Raw genomic sequence first — 21,467 nt, 5'->3', positions numbered from 1 at the left:
ATCAGAACTATTTATGTATCTGCTAAAATGAGGAATTAACAAAACTATACAAATTTTGCAGATCAATGGCCTGCTGCTGTGGCATTCTTCCATTACACTGCACTTCAAAAAACAGGGTCAAAATAAGGCTTGAAGACCTCTGAGAAACACGCGCATTGTCCATATCAATGGGATTATTCTAGCAGTAATGATCATGCTAAAATAATGCTGCCAAGCAACCTTAATGGATGTTACAGCATATTCATTGTCATCTTTTACCTGGTATTTTACATATACACAGCTTGTATTTCTTTCAAGCGAGTATGAACGTAGGTGGAATTTGTCAGAAGGCTGAATATTTTTCATTTAATTTTGCTAACATAGTATTCCATTTAGAATTTAATGATTAGAATTATCATAAAAATTGTCATAGCTATACAGCTTTTGCCTATAGAGATATACATATGGAATATTGCCTATAGTTATACACACGTGGAATTTGCCAAAAAAGCAATTAGCCATATTCCAGGATGAAAGCTTGCTCAGCACTTTTACAAGAGAACTTACGGTAAGAATCTGAAGGCTTTCACAGTAGATCCTGCACTTGCAAAAAGGTTCTTCAGATAATCAACAGTAACAGAAGGCCTATTTGAAAAAAGACCAAACAAACAGAACCAAAACAAAACCCTCTCAACTTGTAAGAGAATACAGAGTTCTGCAATATGACAAAAAAATCTCAATTCTGTCTTCTAAATTAAATTTGAACAGCAAAAACTATCTACACCAACTCAAGCCGTGTCAACACTTTATCCCAAACATCTTGTCTTTGACACTAAGATTTAGCACCACACTGTGCTACAAAAATATTTCAGATACACTCTACCCCTCTTCATCCTCCCCCATTCCCCCCTCAGTTAAATTCAGATTGAAAAAAAAAAAAAAAAAAGAAAAAAATCACTTAAGATCTTAACTGGTACCTTCAGAAATACTTTTCACCTTGTAATTACTGTGAGTGTGCTTCACATATTTTCAGTTTTGGAAGTGTTCTGTTTTACTCAAAGAGGCATTTTCTAAGTGTCTTTTTGTTTTGTTTTTGTTTTGGTTTTGTTTTTTGTTTTGTTTTGTTTTTATTTTTGGGGGTTTTTTTGTTTGGTTGTTTTTTTTTTACTTTATTTGGACAAAATTCCATCATTTTCCCTTTTCCCTCCCTGCACAACTGCCGCTCCAAAGAAGTTTGTAAAACTTATGTTTAGTTGTCACTCCATACATTGTAGACAATACTCTAGACAGGAAAAAAGGTTGTTTCAGTTTTAAAGAACATGCTTCTTCATACTTTTTTTTAAAAAAAAAAAAACTTCCCCTGTGTGTAAGAGGTCTGAATTCTATAGAAGCTATTCTTTAAAAACTATTCTATTCTTTACAATGATTAAATGACTATTCTTTAGAATGATTAAAAACTGCATCTACATTAAATAACAATGCCAATGATGAACTTGATGTAATGTAACTCCAGTACATTATGTAAAAAACCATGTCTTTAGTCTCTGCAAAAGTTTATAACACAGGGCTTAATATGTGAAAAACAAAAGCATATTCTCAAGAAAATGTAAACTGTATTAAAATTCATAAAGAAGAGCATTCAATCAGTTATCCTCTTTGGTAACAATAAAAAAGTGACAGTTAAAGGCTTCACTTATTGTTAATTACACAGCAGAATGAGATAAATTCTCAGGAAACCATAAAAGGCCAAGGAAATTTAAACCTTATGTCAGACTTTGCAACTTAAGTTACAAAATAAAAAAACCCCAAAACTAAAAAAACTTAAGTTACAAAAAAACCTAAAAAACATCATTCCAAGAAGATCACACATGTAGATACTCACGGGATGTTGGCGAGATGCAGCGTGTCACATGGGGGAAAGATATTTTGGTAGCTCTTAGAGCCAGGATTCTTAAAGCGATGTAAAGGGCTATTGCTATAGTCCTTTGTCAGTTCTTGGCCCTCTTGCCCCTCAGAAGGAAGTTGAACTGTCCGATGTTTTGAAAAAGTAGTACGAAGGACCCTTCCATAAAGCCTCTGTCCGTTCAAGTAGTTGATAGCTAACCAGTGGAAATACAATTTGAACAGGAATAGAGGGAGGGGAAGAAAAAAAAGGATTCTCTGAATACTAATATTGCCTTCTATTTAGCGTCAGATTTCACATTCTGAATTTAAACTGCAACTTCCATGTCTATTAGGTGGGCTATGTCATAACATTATATTTAAAACATGTATAAGGATGTAATATAACTTTCAGTCTAAATGCAACAAAAATGCAAAGCAGCACTTCAATGAAGAGCAGCTGATTATTCTTCAATAGCTAGATATAGGATAAACTACAGGAAAACTGTATGATGTATTAAGATAAACTACAGGAAAACTGTATGATGTTTTAATTCTAATATTTACTAGATTGAGACTCACAGGATATTTTTTTTTTCAAACCACTTACATGAAAGCTAACAGATCGTGATTGAGATATACAAGGAAAAGTTGGTATGAGGTAAAGCATCACAATGATGGATTTAATTTGTTTATGCTTGTCACTGACAGATTGCAAATTCCTCATCTATATCACACTCATGCTAGTTAGAAGCATAACTGTGGCTTAAAAATCAGTACCTAATTGAGCCTGGTTTGCATCTGCCATCTGAACCAAAGCATTTTCTTTTTTCTTAAACATGATCTTCACACGATGCACATCACCATACACACCTGTGAAAATACAGAACGGAAATTTGTCCAGAGCATTAATACAAATAGCACAAGGCCAAGTCTGATTCTTTTGACTAACATTAGTGTTACAAAGAATAATCACTGCATTAAACAGTTTGGTTAGAGTATTAGTATGAAGGAGAGCTTTAAAGTTTGTGTATTATTTTTTGAGGCTCAGAAATGGGGGAAAAAACCCAGGATCTTAGTCATAAAACTACATGTTTATGTTCAGCTGTTGAATAGTCCAACAGTGTTAAAGTCCTCTTAACAGAAGCATACTAAAACATTAGTATGCCAACAGTCATTGTCCTCTGCAACTAGCGTATGTGCCAATTCTGTACTCCATTTCCTCTGATGCAATCTTTGTTTTTTCATCTTGCTTTGCTTTCCCATTTTTTGAAGTAAACAAATTGGACAACATACTGAAATTCTTCTGACACTGTGAACTTTTTGCCTTTTTGGTACCCTGTGGCCTACAACTATGGACTCAAATTATTGTCATTTTGAAACCAGCACATTCTCTTGTGTGTTTTTTGGACAAGGACAGAAGAATGGAGCTTGCATTAACCAGCATGTGTCAGATAAATAAAAAAAAAATACTAGCCCTGCAGTTTCTAAAGGTATATTTGACATATCTTACCAAATAGGATGAAAAGTCCATCTGGTGTGATGGCCTGTTTAAATGATAAAATGAGTATATTATTTTTAAAGCCATGCAAATAAAGAAATCTGTTCCATAAGTGCGTGGTGAACAAAAAGAATGGAAGAGATACTGCACACTAATACATAAACATGTCTTTCCAAAAGCCATTCCCTGCAATAACTAGTGTATAGCATTCTTGTTAATATATATTTTCTACGCACATATAAGATATTTAAACAAGCTAACACTTCAGCTCATGCATTTTCATCACGCAAGACTCATTCTGTCATGCTGCAGAAGTTATTAACGTTTTAAAGTGGCTTAATTACTTGAACTTATTCTTTCCAAGCTAGCAGTTCATTCCCTGAAAAATGAAAGACATTTGCTAAACCGGAAAGAGAAAAGAGCATTCAAGAACACCTTTATATTTTCTAAACAGCAGACTACACCTACAAAACTAAAAACAGTTGCTTCAAAATATGTTTTTGTCTTCAGTTTTGTCCCCGTCTCTGCATATGACCACGACACGCTGAAGTGATACACATACCATTTAACTGTTTATATATGAAATATATAGAAAGTGGCATTTAAATTGTGTTCTATTAGAATCTGTGAACTGAAAGCTGAATATTGAAAGAAATAATTTTTCTTCAGTGGTTTTTAATTAGATCCTTGTGTACCAAGCTCCTAAAGCACCAAAGATGATAATTGGCAGCCAAATTTTATTCAGCTGAGGCAAAGGTTTTGCCAGTAATGAGTATGAAAAATACCTGGGTATCTGAAGCACTACTCACACTCTCTGGCCCTATTACCTCTAAGCTCACAACATTTGAAATGTGTACCAAACTAAATTATTTAAAAACAGAAGATACTGCAGCCTAAGTGTAAGCCCATACCATTTTATCATCAGCATTTAGTAATAAGGAACAACTACTACCAATGTAAAATTTAAATGCTTCTAGAGTTTATCCTTCTGGCCCAAATATTCTAATTCAGCATAGAGTTTATTTAAATAAACTTCTTAACCAAATGAGACTGCAATATTTCTACTAAGAGAGCTAATTTAAAAAGTCATGAGAGAATGTTCAAATGCACACTGAAACCCTGTAACAGGGGAGAAATATAAATTGAAATAAGATCAAACAGATTTTCTATACCCAGAAAAAGAAGTGACAAGGCTCAGAAAACCACTACTGAAGAACAAGTGTTACACAGTTGCCAAGAAATGTATTTACAATTTATATTTCAACCAATTATTGTTGTGCATTCTTATTTTTTACCTTTTAAGAAATTGAGCATTTTTTAATGCATTTCTGTTGTATTATGCAATGCAGCACAAAGTTCTACATGACAACTTCTTAGATACTAGTATTAAGTAAAGCAGCAACATCCTAAAAATAGCTTTGATCTATGCTTCACGCAGGCTTATTCTTGAAAACCACACTCTTTTAAGACTCAAGAGAATCATCTTGAATAATCAGCTGTGGAAAGCACATCCACAGCAATCATCAGAAATTAACTGATAAGATATGTTAACAAATAAAAGAAAAAGTTACTTGTCTTACAGTCCTAATCTGCAGCTGTTTCTTTTGATGCTTACTGTGGTATTCAGATATTAGTACAAAAGCAAAAACACAGCAACTACTTAAAAATCAAAGCAACTAGTCAACAGATTTTTAAGCCTCGATAATAAGAAGATAACTTCCATTTTGCCAGTAACTCCTAATTTTATCAGTTTTATGGTTAAGTGAATCTAATGAGTGTGTAAAACAAGAATTTTACATTGCTGTAACAGAACTGCTTGTCAACAGTCAAGTAGAATTGTGTTTTGAGTGTCATGGTCTTGGTAAAACTTGATTTTTATTTTTTAAAGATATGTACATTGCTTTAAATTAAGCACAGATCAACGTGTAATATTTGAGTAACAGGACTAAGCTTATAGAACACTCCATATCATTTCCACTATAAAAATAACTATCCAAGTTGTCCTTAGCAATTTTACTGCCAAAATATGAAAAAAAGAAAAAAAAATCTGTGTGGTACTATGTAAAGCGAACATGTGTATTTATTAACTTTTAAAAATAGATTTACAGGGATGTCAATAGCAAAGTGCACCTGTGTTTTTCTACTCCAACGTGGGAAAAGTTGCAAAACTAGAAAGATCCTATGAGTGTTTTGAAAGGTACTTGATTTGGTATGCTTTTATCTCCTTTTCTCTTCCCTCTTGTTTCTTTAACTCCTCATGTTTTGTAACAAATGAAAAATTCTTTGTCTTCTCTAATGATAAAATAGCATGCAGAGGAGTCATATTAACAGAGATACCAGTAAGTTTAGTCATAATATATGTTGTTTACCTCTTCAAACATTTTTCATGTCTGACCGTAGGCTTTTCTGTAGTTACTAGCTACACTGCTAACATACGTTTCCCAAAGTAAATTGCATGGGAAGATTTTCACTGCTGACTGGAATTTTTAAATCTCATCAATATTGCAAACTATCTCAAAGAAGAATAGAGATGTCCTCTTTTTATATTACCAGCATAGAGATTTCCTCTCTTACTCTTTCAGTGACTGTCAACTTGCAAGAAGGATTCTGGCAGTTGGTACAAGTTCATACTTGCATCAGTTCCACCAATCAAACTTACTTCAGAGTTGAGGTTGCTGACTAGTAAAACAGAGTTTCCTGGAACCCCAGTAGCACCAGGAGCAGTCATGTGTTCAGACGGTGCAGATGAGATGACTGCAGGAGAACCAAATGCTCCAGGAACAACTGGAACTGAAAGACGTGGAAAGGCATTAATAGGATCACTTGACATCTCAAACTGGAAAAGACATTTTAAAAAACAAAAGCAGGTTATGTTTGGCAAAAACATCAATATTCAATTAAAAAACACTTTTAAGGAATTTAGTTATTTCTAGTACCTGACCAATAAAGCAGGAAACACCTCCCCTCCGGAGATAAAGAAATATTCAGCTACGCCAACAGACCCAAACAAAAGGGGACAAAAATGCAGCCCAAGAAAGAAGAAAAATAACGTAGCCCAAAATTTTATCCTGTGCTAGAAAGGAAAAGATCACTGAGTCTAAAAGACTATTTATTTCTAATTTTATAGCCAGAAAAGGGGAGACCTCCTGCGTTAGCTTTGAATGTCGTCACTGATGTCTTATGATTGTTGGAAAAACAGATGCTTAGTTTCTTCTCTTGCAGGTAATCTTTATCACAACATTTAATTTCTTCACTTATTAAACAATAAGCTACATCAGCATATGTTTTTTATCACAGAAAGTAGTTTTACTGAACAATATGAGAAAGAGAATCAGAATGACTCAAACAAACATTATGTTCTAACTATTATATATATTTTAAAACAATTTGCTCTGAATGCAGGTATATTCAGATAGACCACTAGCCCCAAATGCAAATACCACGTTTTTAGACAATAGAAACTTACCAGCACCTTGAGCAAAGCCCACAGCTGGGACAACCCAAGACCCTGAATATGATGGGAAGATGATATTTTGGGTGCCTAGAGAAAACAGACACATCTAATTGAAACAGATTTTAAAATTTTTAGAAAACAGAAGAGACTTCAGTAATGAGAATCAGCTTCCAGTGTTGCTATTCTGACTTCGGTCCATGATTACATATTTTATAAAACGCTTGGGTTAAAAAAATCTCAAAATCCAAGATTTTATGTTTTACAAAGATAATTTTCATCCAATTCTGAAGGCAAATATTCTGATCAGCCTTAAGTCCCTCTCTAAAATGAAGTCAGGGTAAAATGTAATTTAGACAAGTTTGAATAGGAAAGCACAGAATAGATTAGTATCCATTAAAGTTAAGACACCTGTGGTGCAATGTTCAACAGGTTTTAGAATAGATTCTAGAAATTCTGGAAGTAAGTACACTCAAAGACATTTTGCAATGATGAGATGCAACTATTTCCTAGATATTTCTAAAACCTGTATGGGCTAAATAATACAAACAACTACAACAAAGCCGAGGTTCTGCATTTAGTTACTAGCTATTGAGATGCATACAGAGGGACCTGGACAGGCTTGAGAGGTGGGCCCATGCCAACCTCATGGAGTTCAAACCAGGCCAAGTGCAAGCTCCTGCACCTGGGTCAGGGCAATCCCAAACACAAATACAGGCTGGGCAGAGAATGGATTGAGAGCAGCCCTGAGGAGAAGGACTTGGGGATGCTGGTGGATGAGAAGTTGGACATGAGCAGGCAAGGCACGCTTACAGCCCACAAAACCAACAACATCCTGGGCTGCATTAAAAGAAGTGTGGCCAGCAGGTTGAGGGAGGTGATTCTGCCCCTCTACTCTGCTCTGGTGAGACCCCACCTGGAGTACCGTGTCCAGCTTTGCAGTCCTCAGCACAAGAAGAACATGGACCTGTTGGAGCAGGTCCAGAGGAGGGCCACAAAGATGATCAGAGGGCTGGAGCACCTCTGCTATGAAGACAGGCTGAGAGAGTTGGGGTTGTTCAGCCTGGAGAATAGAAGGCTCCAGGGAGACCTTATAGTGGCCTTCCAGTACCGAAAGGGGGCCTACAGAAAAGCTGGGGAGGGACTCTTGATCAGGGAGTGGAGCAACAGGACAAGGGGTAACAGTTTTAAAATGAAAGAGGGGAGATTTAGATTAGATATTAGAAAGAAACTCTTGACTGTGAGGGTGGTGAGGCACTGGAACAGGGAAGTTTTCCCAGGGAAGTTGTGGATGCCCCATCCCTGGAGGTGTTCAAGGCTAAGCTGGATGGGGCTTTGAGCAGGCTGGTCTAGTGGGAGGTGTCCCTGCCCATGGCAGGGGCGTTGGAACTAGATGATCTTTAATGTCCCTTCTAACCCGAACCATTATATGATTCTACATGTATTTTTCTTTTATAAGGAGATGTGCTTTTTCAGCTTGTATTACTTCGTAAATAACCAGTGTTTTTTATGGTTCTCCTGGCAATCACAAGCATTAAACAGATTTGGAGTATCAACATACAGTGAGTACCAGCCTCGAAGATAGCTCAGTGATTTTCACATTAGCACATAGAGTTAAGCGCTGCCCAGGGCGGCACACAAACTTGCGTTCTAAGAGGCAGTTAGACACAAGCTTGAGCTGTGGATTCTTCCATATGTTAGCACACTATATTTTTTAAACATGGCACGTATAACCAGCAAATACAACCTGCAAGCCTTGCAATATATCTCTCCTACTACTCAAACCTCCACCATTAACTAAAATAGCTACGTTCAATAACAGATGGTTATTGACAGGGGTGATACCATAAGTATCTGTACAAATGAAACAGACACCACAGATCAAGTATTCATGAATACTGCATCACATTATACCTCCTCTTATCTGTAGCAACAAAGGGTCTTTCGTACAAACAACCGAATACATTTATCACACCAAAGCAAGTCATTGTCTTCTTGAAATGCACGCACTGGTGCATTATACTGACAAGTTCTGGCAATACAGGTATTAATCAGTTATTCACAATCCAAGAATGATAATGGAAACATTAATGAAGAAATAGATAAAGCGCTTTTGTTCTGCAAAGTAAGACCTGCATGCTGCACACTGATACCAAAATCAGGCATGTAAAACTTGTCAAACGGAGCTAACGCAGAAAGATCTGGAATTCTTTGTTGCATTTTTTTATGTGTAAAATCATTTGCTTCACGGCTTGGCTAGCCACTAGCTTTCAAAGCAAGCTAATTCATGTATCTCTGCTTATGCTGGGTGTGGGAACTCTGTAAATGCAAAACATTCACAAAATCTGCTTCTTTATAGTGCAGTATCTTTACCACCAAAAATAAAACAAAAGGAAAAAAAAAGAGAAAAAAACATCAAGTTTCAAGAGCAGCTCACTTTTGCTATTAAGATAATTTCAAGCCTACTGAAAAAATGGATGTATTATTCTGGTAGTTACGTGCTTTATGTTATAATTCTCCATCAAAACTACGTCCATTAGTAACAATATAGGAAGTGTAAGTGCTGACATGACTCCCAGCTTCTTTTCCTCATGTCATGCATCTGAGGACTATCAGAACATGCCTATGGCAACACATGCACGACGTTACCACTGACAGAAAGGCTAGAAGCATACTTCTCCGAGTCTACAGCCATTTTTTTTTTAAAAAGAAAAATACCTATGCAGCTGCTTCACTGTGACTGCACTACAAATTTGGATACAGATACCAGACTCTTGTTTACACCAGCACCTCTGCTGTTCTAACTATTAAAGTAGTTGTTCGATCTGAAAACAAGATTGCTAGCAAAGACATGCTTGGAAGAGTGAGGGGGAATGAAAAGGAGAAGTGTTCATGTGTTATCCTCCAAAAGCACACGTACAATGTTATCTCTGCCCTACAAGCAAGTTTGTCGTTAATCTACTCTAATTGTACTTTCCCCTTTCATTGACATTGCAAATTTCAATTAATCAGAACTTATCAGATTTATAACAGCACACTTCCATGATGCTGTATGGCAAATCCTCAAAAAAATTATAAAGATGGTTGTACATTACATAAATGTACTGCCTGCTTTAATGGGACCAGCAAAATCAATCAAGAAAGTGGTGAGTTCGACTCATTTTCTTACTCTAATCTAAGACACCAAAACCAACTGTCCAAAAAACCAAAGCAACCCCAGTATCTGCCTTAGCTATCACAGAAAACTAAAGGGAAAAAGAGAATTATTCCCAGCCCTTGCTACTGTTCTAACCAATTGGATGGCACTTAGGTACCTATTCAACAGCTGAGAGAGTTCTTTGCTGCATATTATTGCTAATGGCTGTCATAAGAGAGAAAGAAAAATAGCTAAAAATCACTCAAATTGCATTGTGAGCACTTCTGCAGGGTCTTCAGGTTAATCTGTTTGGTGATTCGCAGTTATTACCAAAGTTGATCAAATGAGCATGCCTGAGCTATTTACGCCAAAAAGGCTTCTCCAGTGTGGTTTCAAATAGACACTGTCACCTCTATGCCCTGGAACTGACTTCTAAAATTCAAGAAAATTTCTAAAATTTTATATTTTAGAAGGTGACTTCTCAACATACATAAGTAACTATAGTATTTCTAAGTTTCATATGGTTTTGTTTGTTACAGCAGGCAGGTATTCAAAAATAACACGTAAGAGCTAACACCCTTAAAATGCTTATATTCAAGCAGCTTTAGGCAGCCGGTGTCAATTTTGGATGACTGCCATTGACTGTTCTGATGTGCAACATTTATTATACTACCTGTACCAATGATATAATTTCACAACATTTTACAAATGTAGCTTTTTGACAACACTTTGAATTTGCCCAAGAGCATTCCTCATGTTACAGTTTCAGATATTCATCTATCTTGACTAGGACTTTCTGCTTTCCATACAAACTTTACTGGATCTAACAAACAGAAATGTACACAAACATTTCTATGAACCTGATATGAAGCCAGAGCATAAATGCAGCATAAAAAGTACAATGATCTTTTTGTATATTTATCACTAGGAGTCAAGGTTTCTTACCATAAGCAGGAGGCATGGATGGTTCCAAGAATGGTTGGCCACTACCACAAGGAAGGTCAAAGCGAGTGAAATCTCTACTTTTGTCATTGTTGTACTTTACCTTTAGGCTAGTTAACCTGGAGAAATCAACATGCATAGTGCAGCATGTAGAGTAGATATTTTGGCCATCCAGAGCCTGAAGAAAAATAATTACATTTTCAGAAACAAAACACATAGTGGCAGCCACCACTCTAAGTTTATTTTCACCTCCCAATTGTATCCAAATAGAAATTCATCTTCTGTTTTTAAAGTGTTGCTTTTAAACACCAAGCAGACAATTATACTGCCACTATCCTTACCTAAACATCCCGTGTAGAGTTCTAGTGTAGTCCACAAATTAGTAAGTATTATGTCACCTTTTGCCAATGGACAAAACATAGCTTTAAACATGATTTGTCTTTCTAGCTGTGCTTCTACTCTTACCTGTCTTCCACTCAACGCACAATATCAGATGCTAGTAGTGATACTAATTTGGAAATTTTTAGTGTAAGGCACTGCTCCTTACAGTGAAGGGAGAACAAGTTTTATGAGGAGCAGCTGAGGGAGCTGTGGTTGTTCAGCCTGGAGAGGTTGAGGGGAGACCATATCGCTCGCTGCAACTACCTGAAAGGAGGCTATAGCAAGGGGGTTGTCGGTCTCTTTTCCGAAGTAACAAGTGGAAGGAGTCTTCAAGTTGTGCCAGGGGAGGTTTAGATGGGTACTAGGAAAAATTTCTTCACCAAAAGTTTTGTCAAACATTCCACCGGGCTGCCCAGGGAAGCAGTTGAGCCGCCATCCCCGGAGGTATTTAAAAGAGGTGTAGATGTGGCATTTAGGGACATGGTTTAGTGGTGGACTTGGCAGTGTTAGGTTTACAGTTGGACTCGATGATCTTAGAGGTCTTCTCCAACATAAACAATTCTACAAAATCCATCTTTTCAAGAGCAGCTATGCTCAGAAAGACCACTGAAGTAGTATTTTCTGCCTATACCAGTCATAAAAGAATCATGATAGATGAAGGGGGAAAAACTCACTCAGAAGATACTGGTTTGTTATAATTATTTACTATAATCTAGACTATAATTTCTGTGAAATCTTTAATAAGGTATAATTTATTATTAATATTGTTCTTCAAGAAAAGATGCTGTTGCTAACAAACAGGCTGTAATCCCAAGTACCTTTACTAATTCCAATATATATTTAATCTCTAAAACACATAGTGAATTTACTTACTGGACTAAAGTGCAAGTAGCAATAGATAAAATATTCTGTGCCTTTAATTTTGAGGCCAAGAATAAAGTCAACTTCAATAATAAAAGTAGGGTAGACGTTCCATTCACTCTAGTCTTTCAGTAATTTAAAAAAAAATGCTAAATACCCCTTAACACTTAGCAGAATCTATTCTTCTGTATACCTTCTATGTGAACTTTAAATTTATTTTATTTATTTACTAATACTGAGATGACCACATAGGTTAAAGAGAAATAGGAAGTGTCTCAGGTAAGTGAAGTATTTTATTTTCCATCTTTATTTTTTACTTCACAGTTCAAATATAAGTGACGATTTTTAACCCTGCTGTCCCTTCTACAAAAATCTTTGAGGTCTCAGCTATCAATTTCATTATCAAACTACTCCCTACTGAGGAAATTAACAACATTTTCTAGAAAATAAAATATTTAGCTATTATAAGGAAACTAATTCTAAAAGTTGTTTTGGAAAAAAAATGTATTTGGTTTACATGGGAAGGTTTTGGTACTGGGAGGGCTGCTAGCCCTCTGGGAAGAGATATGGGGCTGCCCTGTGCTGGACAGAGTGAGTTCCAGCAGGCTCCAAAACAGATCTGCCGTTGCCCAAAGTGGAGCCAGACAGAACACTGGTGGTGCCTCCGTGATAACATGTTTCAGAAAGGCTAGAAAACACTGTGCAACAGCTGGGAGAGAGAGGAGTGAGAAAAATGTGAGAAAAACAACCCTGCAGATACCAAGGTCAGAGAAGGAGGGAGAGGAGGAGGCAGTCCCAGGTGCCAGAGTAGATATTGCTCTGGAGAAGATCATGGTGGTGCAGGTTGTCCCCCTGCAGCCCACAGAGCTCCACAGTGAAGCAGATATCCACACTGCAGCCCATGGGAAGGACCTATGTGGAGCAGTTTGTGAAGGACTGCATCCCATGTGAAGGACCCACACTGGAGCAGGAGAACAGTATGAGGAGAAAGGAGCTGCAGAGACAAAGTATTATGGACTGACCACAACCCCCGTTCCCTATCCCCCTGCGCCACTCGGTGGGAAGAGGTAGAAGGGCTGGGAGTGAAGCTGAGCCTGAGAAGAAGGAATAAGGGTGCAGGGAAGGTGTTTTTACTGCTGTTTTTGTTCCTTACTATTCTACTCTATTTGTAATGGTCAATAAATTAAATCAGTCTTCTCTAAGTTGAGTTCTGTTATGCATGTGAATGTAATTGGTGAGTAATCTCTTCATTACTGAGAACGTGCATTTTAAAAATCAGGGTACAGCTCATCTGAAATTAAGAAGTTTAAGGTGAAAACATTGGTTACCGTAAATTTCTCACTGAAATTCAAACAAGTAAAACATGTAACATTCATTTAATCTCTGGGTATTTAACTGCAGCACTCCTAGTATTGAACCCCACTGAAAATATACCATTTAGTTTGAAAGGCAGCAATGTGCCCTTGTGGCCAAGAAGGCCAATGGCATCCTGGGGTGCATCAAGAAAATGCACTTACCATTTTGGCATGAAATGCATTCCCTGGATCATCATACTCAAGCAAAGCTTGGAATTGATTGTTCCTAGTGAAGGTGATAATCTTCACAACAAATCCAAACCTAGAGAAAATCTGAGAAGGAAAAACATGGACTTTCAGAAACAATGAATAATTCATGCACACTAAAAACTACCATTTAATACTTCATACAAATTTCAGAAAGTTATTTCTTTTGTGAGAACAGAACAGAAATTGAGTGAACTCAGAATTTTGTTTCAGGTAAAAAAAAAAAAAATTAAAAAAGAAGCTACAAAAGATGGAGAAGGACAAAATTTCCTTAAAATTTAGCAATGACTGTTCAACTAAGAGTAGGGAAGGCCAGCCCAAACAGGCATTTGTCCAATGTCTGCAGAGAAATTGCGGATAATCAAAGATGAGGTTTGAGAAATGGACTTCCACAAGTCAGTTGAGATGGGAACTGCAAACTGCCTTTCAAGATATCCAACTTTACATTCTGTACTTCAAATAAATTCTGCAAATTTGGTGACGAAAAATACATCTTAAATAGTTGATATGCAAATTAATTAAGCAGACCCACTGTCCAAACTAGAAGACAAAGAAGGAAAAAAAGCAAGACAAAGACCTACTTTGGGATCTACCACTCTAGTTTACAATTAAATGGTATTTGATTTATTGCATACACAAACATTGCAGAAAAATTTTAAAACGTTGAAATTAAATATATGTACACTCAAAATGAGAGTGTGCACTACAAGAAGGTGTCTACAAAGACCTAGGACAAAAGTATAGCTACGACATACCACGCAAGTACACAAAAACTATGTCCAAATTAACAGTGGAAGAGGAAAGGTGATTTTGGGGAAGTACTAACACTTTTAGAATAAACTGTTAGAATTGATGCAAAGTCAGGAAAGCAGAACCATCCCCCCAGACAACTATTAAGCCTGGAATGGGAAGAAAGGCCAGAGATAAGAACAAGCATCTTTGTCTAGCCTATTAGGCCTAGAATCATGGATACAAGACACACTGACCTAATTCTTTGTTCCCAATTTTTCAATCTCTCAGAAAAAGGTTTTTAGGCTGCAGTCATCGTTTTGTGGTAGAAGACAGAACAGAAACCTTTTTCACAGCAATTTAAAATTAGCCAGTGATTTCCTCTTCATAAAGCACTTCCTCTTAAGACAGGCGTATATAGAGCTTCTGAACATATGCTTTTCCATGTTTATCCATGATTAAATAGATCTTTTTAAGATAATGGAATTAAATGTATTCCTGTTTGGTTTTAAACCAAAAACCCACTGTATATATCAATTTTGTTTCTCCCAAGACAAAGCTGAATATTCAGTATCCCATAATAAATATTTTAAGGTGAATTGTGGTAAACAAAGTGTTAGTTTCTTGATAAGCAGTTTTAACTACAAAATACAATGGAAGGTTTGGATGACAGCTTGCCTGCTAGTATTCCTATGAAACTATACTTACCAATGAAAATTTTAATTTCCATTAACATTACCACACTTACAAAATAATGTTATATTGTAGCTATCAGTCACAAAGTGCTGCTTTAATTAGAGGAGATGGCCCCTTGTTAAGAACTCCAAATAGGATCCCTTTTCAAATATTGCTTAGTTTTCCAGACCATTGCAAAAGTGGGTGAATGATGGTCATTGGCCAATTCAAAGACTGCAAATATAGTTCTGCTGCACTGAAGCACACATTAATCAAATCGAAGTAAATTAACATGAATTTTCTCTTCCACTGCCCGCTTATAAAAAACAAACATACAAAAACACACAACCCACCCCCCCCCAAAAAAAAATCCACACAAGGTTCGATCGAGGAGTTGCTATTGCACTATTAAACTAGTACAACTCGCATAACCACAGACGCTTGTTCTCAGGTTATTCTGAGCACACTAATAGTCCTAAAGACTTGACATAGTATTTGCACAAGCTCAATAATCAGTGAACAATACTCAGCTACAAACAAAAGTTTAGATCAGGCAAATTGCTACATCAAAGTGACAACTAGTATACTAGTTAATCAGTATCATGGGGGGAGATACTAAGAAAGAGGAAATATTAAAAGGTAAAAGGATAAAGTATTGGTAACAATCAACTATTGTTTGAGATTGTTTGTAGAGCAGCAAAAATCTTCTTCCAGGACTGTAGGTTCTTATGAAAACATCCCAATTATTTTAAATCACATTAATTTAAGGAACTTATATTTGGGGAATGTCTTTTATGGCACAAATTTACTAGTGTTACAAATGCTTCAAGTATGAAATCCTTTCCACTATATGAAAAAAGTATTGACAAATCTTTCAGGCACAAAGAAATAGTCTTGTAAAGTTATTGTTTTAAACTTTATAGTTTTCAACAGCATAGCACAACCACCTAGCAGGATTGATGGTAATGTCTTTCATAGCTATAGCCCACCACTATTCCAGGCTTTCAGAGGTAGTTAAAGTAAATGGCGTTCTAACAGTTGATGAATAATCAAAAAATATTTGTCCAAGCAACCATACCTGCATATTACATCACTTGCCTGGAATTATAAAAGTGAATATAAAACCATAAAATATAACACAAACTAGAAAAGTTTCTCAACACAAAGAGTGCTAAAATATCAATCCACAAATTCATAACAATCAGTATTTCACTAGTTCATCGTGTGGATGTAAATCAGGAGTATCGCCTCAAGTTTGTTGCTGCTTCCACAGAAACCAAGGAACTAAAAAAAGTTAAAGACAACATGAAAATCTGAGTACAGATGGACTGTTTACTATTAATTTTTTTGTGCAAAACTGATTCAAGCCTAGATTCCTAAATTGCAACAAGTCACTTTAAAGTGACAGTCCTCACTCAAATAATTAAGGATCCACAGGTACTTTAAAAAAAAAAGTTAAAATTTAATGGATTTACAATGGCAACACTGAAAAATATTTTAAATATTTTTTTTTTTAGCAATCCTCGTTACCTGATGCAGCATTTCTAAAGTCACAGGGTAGAAAAGATTTTCAACAATGACTCGAAGAACAGAACCTTGATCTGGAGAGACTCCACCGTCAGCAACAAGAGCACTTTCAGTAACCTGGTTTCCAGGCTGCTCAGCATCCACAGCATGCAATGCAGCTTGGGCTCTCTGAAACAATGACACAGCAGACACCACAATTAACTTACACACATACAAGTTATTCATCTCTAAACAAAGTTCTCTTACAAAGGAAAGCACGTAAAATGCATTTTAAATGCAGCTTTTAAAAAGCATATTCCCTTTATCTGAATATTGATTCAAATCCCACTTTGATAGGTAAATCATATCTCTTCCTTCCCCCCTAAAAGAAGTCAGATCATACTTTCACAGAATTATTACTTTCTTTTAGTTAAACTGTTACTATTTTGTAAAGCCATATAGGCACAATTTTGCTTTGATTCAGTAAGCTTTTGCCATTCTAGAGATTTTCCAGCAAATCAATATGACAACAATACTGTAATAGACTAACAACTAGTCAGTGTACCAAAACCTATTTGCTCTGCTTTATTAGGATTTCATTCTCTTCAGGAACTAAGTTTTGCTGAGGATAAGCTTAAGGCTGCATACCCTGCTCTTTTTTCTGAGCCAAGCTATCTACCACAGAAACCACTGTCAAATCTCATTTCTCAAACTGCTTCATTGGGACTTTGGAAGTCTCTATGCTTGTTTTTGATGGGCTTTCCTCAAAAAGGTTTTCAGATTACTTCCAAGAGCACTGTGGAGAGCCATTCCTTTCCAAACGTAGCACTGTAACTTGAAGTCATGTCTCAGTAACACTATTTCCTTGGAAGACAGACTAAACATGGCACACGGTACAGATGTTACCTAGTTTCAGAAATGTGTTACCCTGCAAAATAGTCTGTACCTCAGGCCTGAGTGTAGACACTAGGTCAGTAGCCTAGTGTTCAGCTGCTCTGCTAGGGTCTCTAAAACTTAAATAAAACTCAAATGTAAGAGTCATAAGTGAAAAAAAAAGTATAAAAGTAGACAATGTTGGTTTTATAGAAAGAGAAATCAAGTGTCATGTGCTGAGTTGAAAATACTCTGAGAAACAGATACAAGGAGTCTTATTTGCAAATATGAGTATAGTTTTCCTGAGGCTGTTACATACACTATATCCTTAAAAGTCTTGTTATTTTACCAATCCAGCAATCTTGGAAGAGGAGAGACAAATAATATTTATCAGATTGACAAACTTGCAAGATTTCAGTGACTTTTGTGTCAGCACAAATTAAAAATGATCACCAATTTTTGCCCCAATCGCTACTTGCAACATTCTTACAGAAAACAAAATCATGATACAAACATCACAGTATATAATTTATGTATCTAAATGGGAGGTCAACTGCAATTCATCCAGGAACCCAGAAATCCAAATGAATTTCAACTGCAATATGATGGTTTGTATACTTTGATCTTGCTGTGCAGAGTATTTCCTTGTTTGGAGATTAGGATTTAAATCACTCATCTGCAATGTTCAATTCATATTCTTAAGAATTCAAGTTTTAGTACCTCAAAAATACAACAAAGAAATTAATTCTGGTGTTTGGCATGAAGTTACACATAAAACTGATGTTTAATCAGTAAAAATATCCATTTTACTGGATCTAGGGTTCTTCTTAGAATAAAAAGTCAACAGAAAAAAAATAACGTTATTAAGAATCAACTTGAACAACTTCAAGATGATGATTTTCTGTTCCTGAGTTTAGCAAAGCCTTGGAACAGTACCAACAACGCAAACATTACAAAAGCAGGTTACATGACCTCTCACAGTAACATCCATATCTAATAAAGTAAAAAGCTTCAAAAGAGCTGCTTTTTGAGCAGAGAGTGGTTCATCATGTCAGCTGGGTTTGCTCTTCCACGTGTTCTTCAGATAGCATCTAAAGACCTGTGATTAGCAATTAACTTTTAAGAAAACACAAACATATAAAATTGAAGTAGTGTATTTTTGTGGTATTCTTGCTACTATATTATGAACACAGTAACAGGGGGGAAAAAAATCAGGACTAATCATTCAGAGAAAAGATTTGCTGGAGAAGACAGTAGTTTCTTCATATTCTGAAGCTATTGAGAGCTGTTACCTAATATTAAAACTTAGGAATGGAAAAAGTTCTTCCCAAACATACTGTAAGCAAGTATTTCTACATAGTGTAGAATGTAATAGCTGGGTCATCTACAGCAGGCTGCTAAGGACTGTTTCCAGTCAGGTTTTTAAGGTATCTGAGGATGGAGACTCCACAACCTCTCAGAGCAGCCCATTCCAATGTCCTGTACTGAGGAGCCCAGGACTGGACACAGCGTTCCAGATGTGTCTCTTCAGTAGAAGGGAAGGTCACCTCCCTCAGTCTGCCAGCAATGCTCTGCCTTCTGCAGCCCAGGAAATTGCTGACCTTCTTTGCTGCAAGGGCATGTGTGTTGGCCATCAGGACCCCCAGGTCCTTCTCTGCCAAGCTGCTTTCCAGCTGGTTGGCTCCAGTGTACCTGGGGTTACTCCTCCTCAGGTGCAGGAGTTGGCATTTCTCTTTGTTGAACTTAATGAGGTTCCTTCTGTCAGTCCATTTCTCCAGCTTTTCAAGATTCCTCCAAATGGCAACACAACCATCTGGGATGTCAAATACTCCTCTCAGTTTTATATTGTCAGCAAACTTGCTGAGGATGTTCCCCATCTCATCATCCAGGGCGTTAATGAAGATTTTAAACAGTATTGGATACAGTATCCAGCCCTTAGGATACTCCAGTAGCAATGGGTTTCCAGCTAGACTTCATGCCACCAGTCACAAGCATTTTAGCCTTTCAGATCACTTCACAGTCTACTTACCTAGACTGTATTTAATCAGTTCATCTATTGTGACATTATGGGAAACAGTGTTGAAAGTCTTACCAAAGTCAAGATAAACACCACCCACTGCTCTCCTCTCATCCACCAAACCAGTCATCTCACCATAAGTGGCTATCACATTGGTCAGGCATTACTTCCTTTTCAAAAACCCATGATGACTTTTCCCAGCCACCTTCTTGTCCTTAGAATGTTTGGAAATGGTTTCCAGGATTAGTTGCTCCATTACCCTCCCAGGGACTGAGGAAAGCTGATCAGCCAGTTGTTCCCTGGATCCTCCTTCTATTCATTCTTTAAGATAGGAGAGAGAGATTATCTTTCTCCTACTCTTCAGGAACCTCCTCCAATTGCCATGACCTTTCCAAGATCGTAAGAGTGGCCTTGCAATGACATCAGCCATCTCTCTCAGCACTCGCAACAGCATCTCATAACGGCCACAGACTTTTGTTTATCCAGTTTGTTTAAGTGTTCCCCAACGAGATTCTTCTCTACTTCCTTCATCAAGACTTTCCCACAGTTCTCAGCTGCTTGGTATACCCAAGGGTAAGACTAAAGACTGAGGAGAAGGCATTCAGTACTTCAGCCTTTTCCATCTCCTTTGTCACCAGGGCTCCTGCTCCACTCAGCAGAAGACCCACATGTTCCCTAAATCTTCCTTCTGCTGCTGATACACCTTGAGGAGCCATTCTTACTGCTGTTCACATCCTTTGCCAGAGACAACTCCATGTGGGCTTTTACTTTCTGAACCACATATGCTGGATATTCCTCCTAGATCACCTGTCCATGATTCTACCTTTTCTATGCCTCTTTTTTATGTTTGAGTTCAGTCAGGAGCTCCTTGTTCATCCAAGCAGTCCTCCTGACACCTTTACTTGATTTCCTGCTCATCAGGATGAACCATTCTTGAGCTTGAACTCCTCCACAGTTATTTTACAGACATTGAGAAGTCCCTGTCTGAAAGAAGTTACTGCTTAGATGACAACTAACAGAAATAATATCTATCAGAATTTGACGATTGGTGTAGTGGAAGGTAGTCTGTTTATTTAGCGGTGTTGTGATTTAACCCTGGTAGGCAGTTAAGTGCCACACAGCTGCTCGGTCACTTCCCCCCAGCAGGGTGGAGGAGAGAATTGGAAGGGTAAAAATGAGAAAACTCATGGGTTGAGATACAGACAGTTTACTAGGTAAAGCAAAAGCTGCACATGCAAGCAAGGCAAAATAGGGAATTCCTTTAGTACTTGCCATTGGCAGGCAGGTGTTTCGCTAATTCCAGAAAAGTAGGGCTTCATGACACTTAACAGCTACTTGGGAAGAAAAAGGCCATAACTCTGAATGTCCCACCTTCCTCCTTTTTCCCCCAGCTTTTATTACTGAGCACAACACCACACAGTGTGGGATATCCATTTGCTCTGTTGGAGTCAGCTGTCCCAGCTGTGTCCCCTCCCAACTTCTTGTGCACTCACACTGGCAGGACAGTGTGGTAAGCAGAAAAGTGATACTACGTAAGCGTCACAAGCTACTATGAAGAAAAATAACTTTATTCCACCCAAAACCAGTACAGAACTCATGTGCAATCCTATCCTGTTAAATTAAAATATTGTACTTACAGCCTGATCAGGTAGATCACCAGTTTTAAGTTCTCTGTGACTGGAATACTGAATATAAACGGGCTGATGGCAGAGGTGAGGTCTAGTAGGAGTATAATAATCCATCATACCAACAGCAGCTTCTTCAGAAGCCATTTCCAAAAATGCCTGCAACCAATACATATGAGGTTTTAGTGTTGTTTTGTTTACAGGAGAGAACAAAGCATCAAAGCACCATTTATTACCAATTCCACTCTCACTAAAAATAGATCATATGAAAGTACAGTACTAATCTGCTCAGCATTAAAATGCATTTGTGTGTCCCTGTTTATGGGGATGTTTGATTTGATTTGTGGG

The 21,467-nt window shown here is 37.2% G+C and overlaps 1 protein-coding gene across 10 annotated transcripts in view; it reads right to left on the bottom strand.

The window, feature by feature from the left end:
* The window catches only part of PTBP3 (polypyrimidine tract binding protein 3), a 47,156-nt gene that overhangs the window by 4,599 nt on the left and 21,090 nt on the right, over positions 1-21,467 (bottom strand). For all 10 annotated transcript variants that reach the window (XM_054186690.1, XM_054186692.1, XM_054186695.1 and 7 more), the window contains 10 exons: positions 21,132-21,278; positions 16,629-16,793; positions 13,650-13,760; positions 10,894-11,068; positions 6,828-6,902; positions 6,021-6,151; positions 3,374-3,407; positions 2,641-2,733; positions 1,862-2,078; positions 547-624 (listed from right to left, as the gene is read on the bottom strand). In XM_054186690.1, the coding sequence (XP_054042665.1) occupies positions 547-624; positions 1,862-2,078; positions 2,641-2,733; positions 3,374-3,407; positions 6,021-6,151; positions 6,828-6,902; positions 10,894-11,068; positions 13,650-13,760; positions 16,629-16,793; positions 21,132-21,278 (1,226 nt within the window). The remainder of the gene's footprint in view (positions 1-546; positions 625-1,861; positions 2,079-2,640; positions 2,734-3,373; positions 3,408-6,020; positions 6,152-6,827; positions 6,903-10,893; positions 11,069-13,649; positions 13,761-16,628; positions 16,794-21,131; positions 21,279-21,467) is intronic.

The sequence above is a fragment of the Rissa tridactyla genome, chromosome Z (assembly GCF_028500815.1).
Source record: "Rissa tridactyla isolate bRisTri1 chromosome Z, bRisTri1.patW.cur.20221130, whole genome shotgun sequence".
Lineage (NCBI taxonomy): Eukaryota > Metazoa > Chordata > Aves > Charadriiformes > Laridae > Rissa > Rissa tridactyla.
Note: the sequence above shows the minus strand (reverse complement) of the source record. Positions and strands in the feature narration are given on the sequence as shown.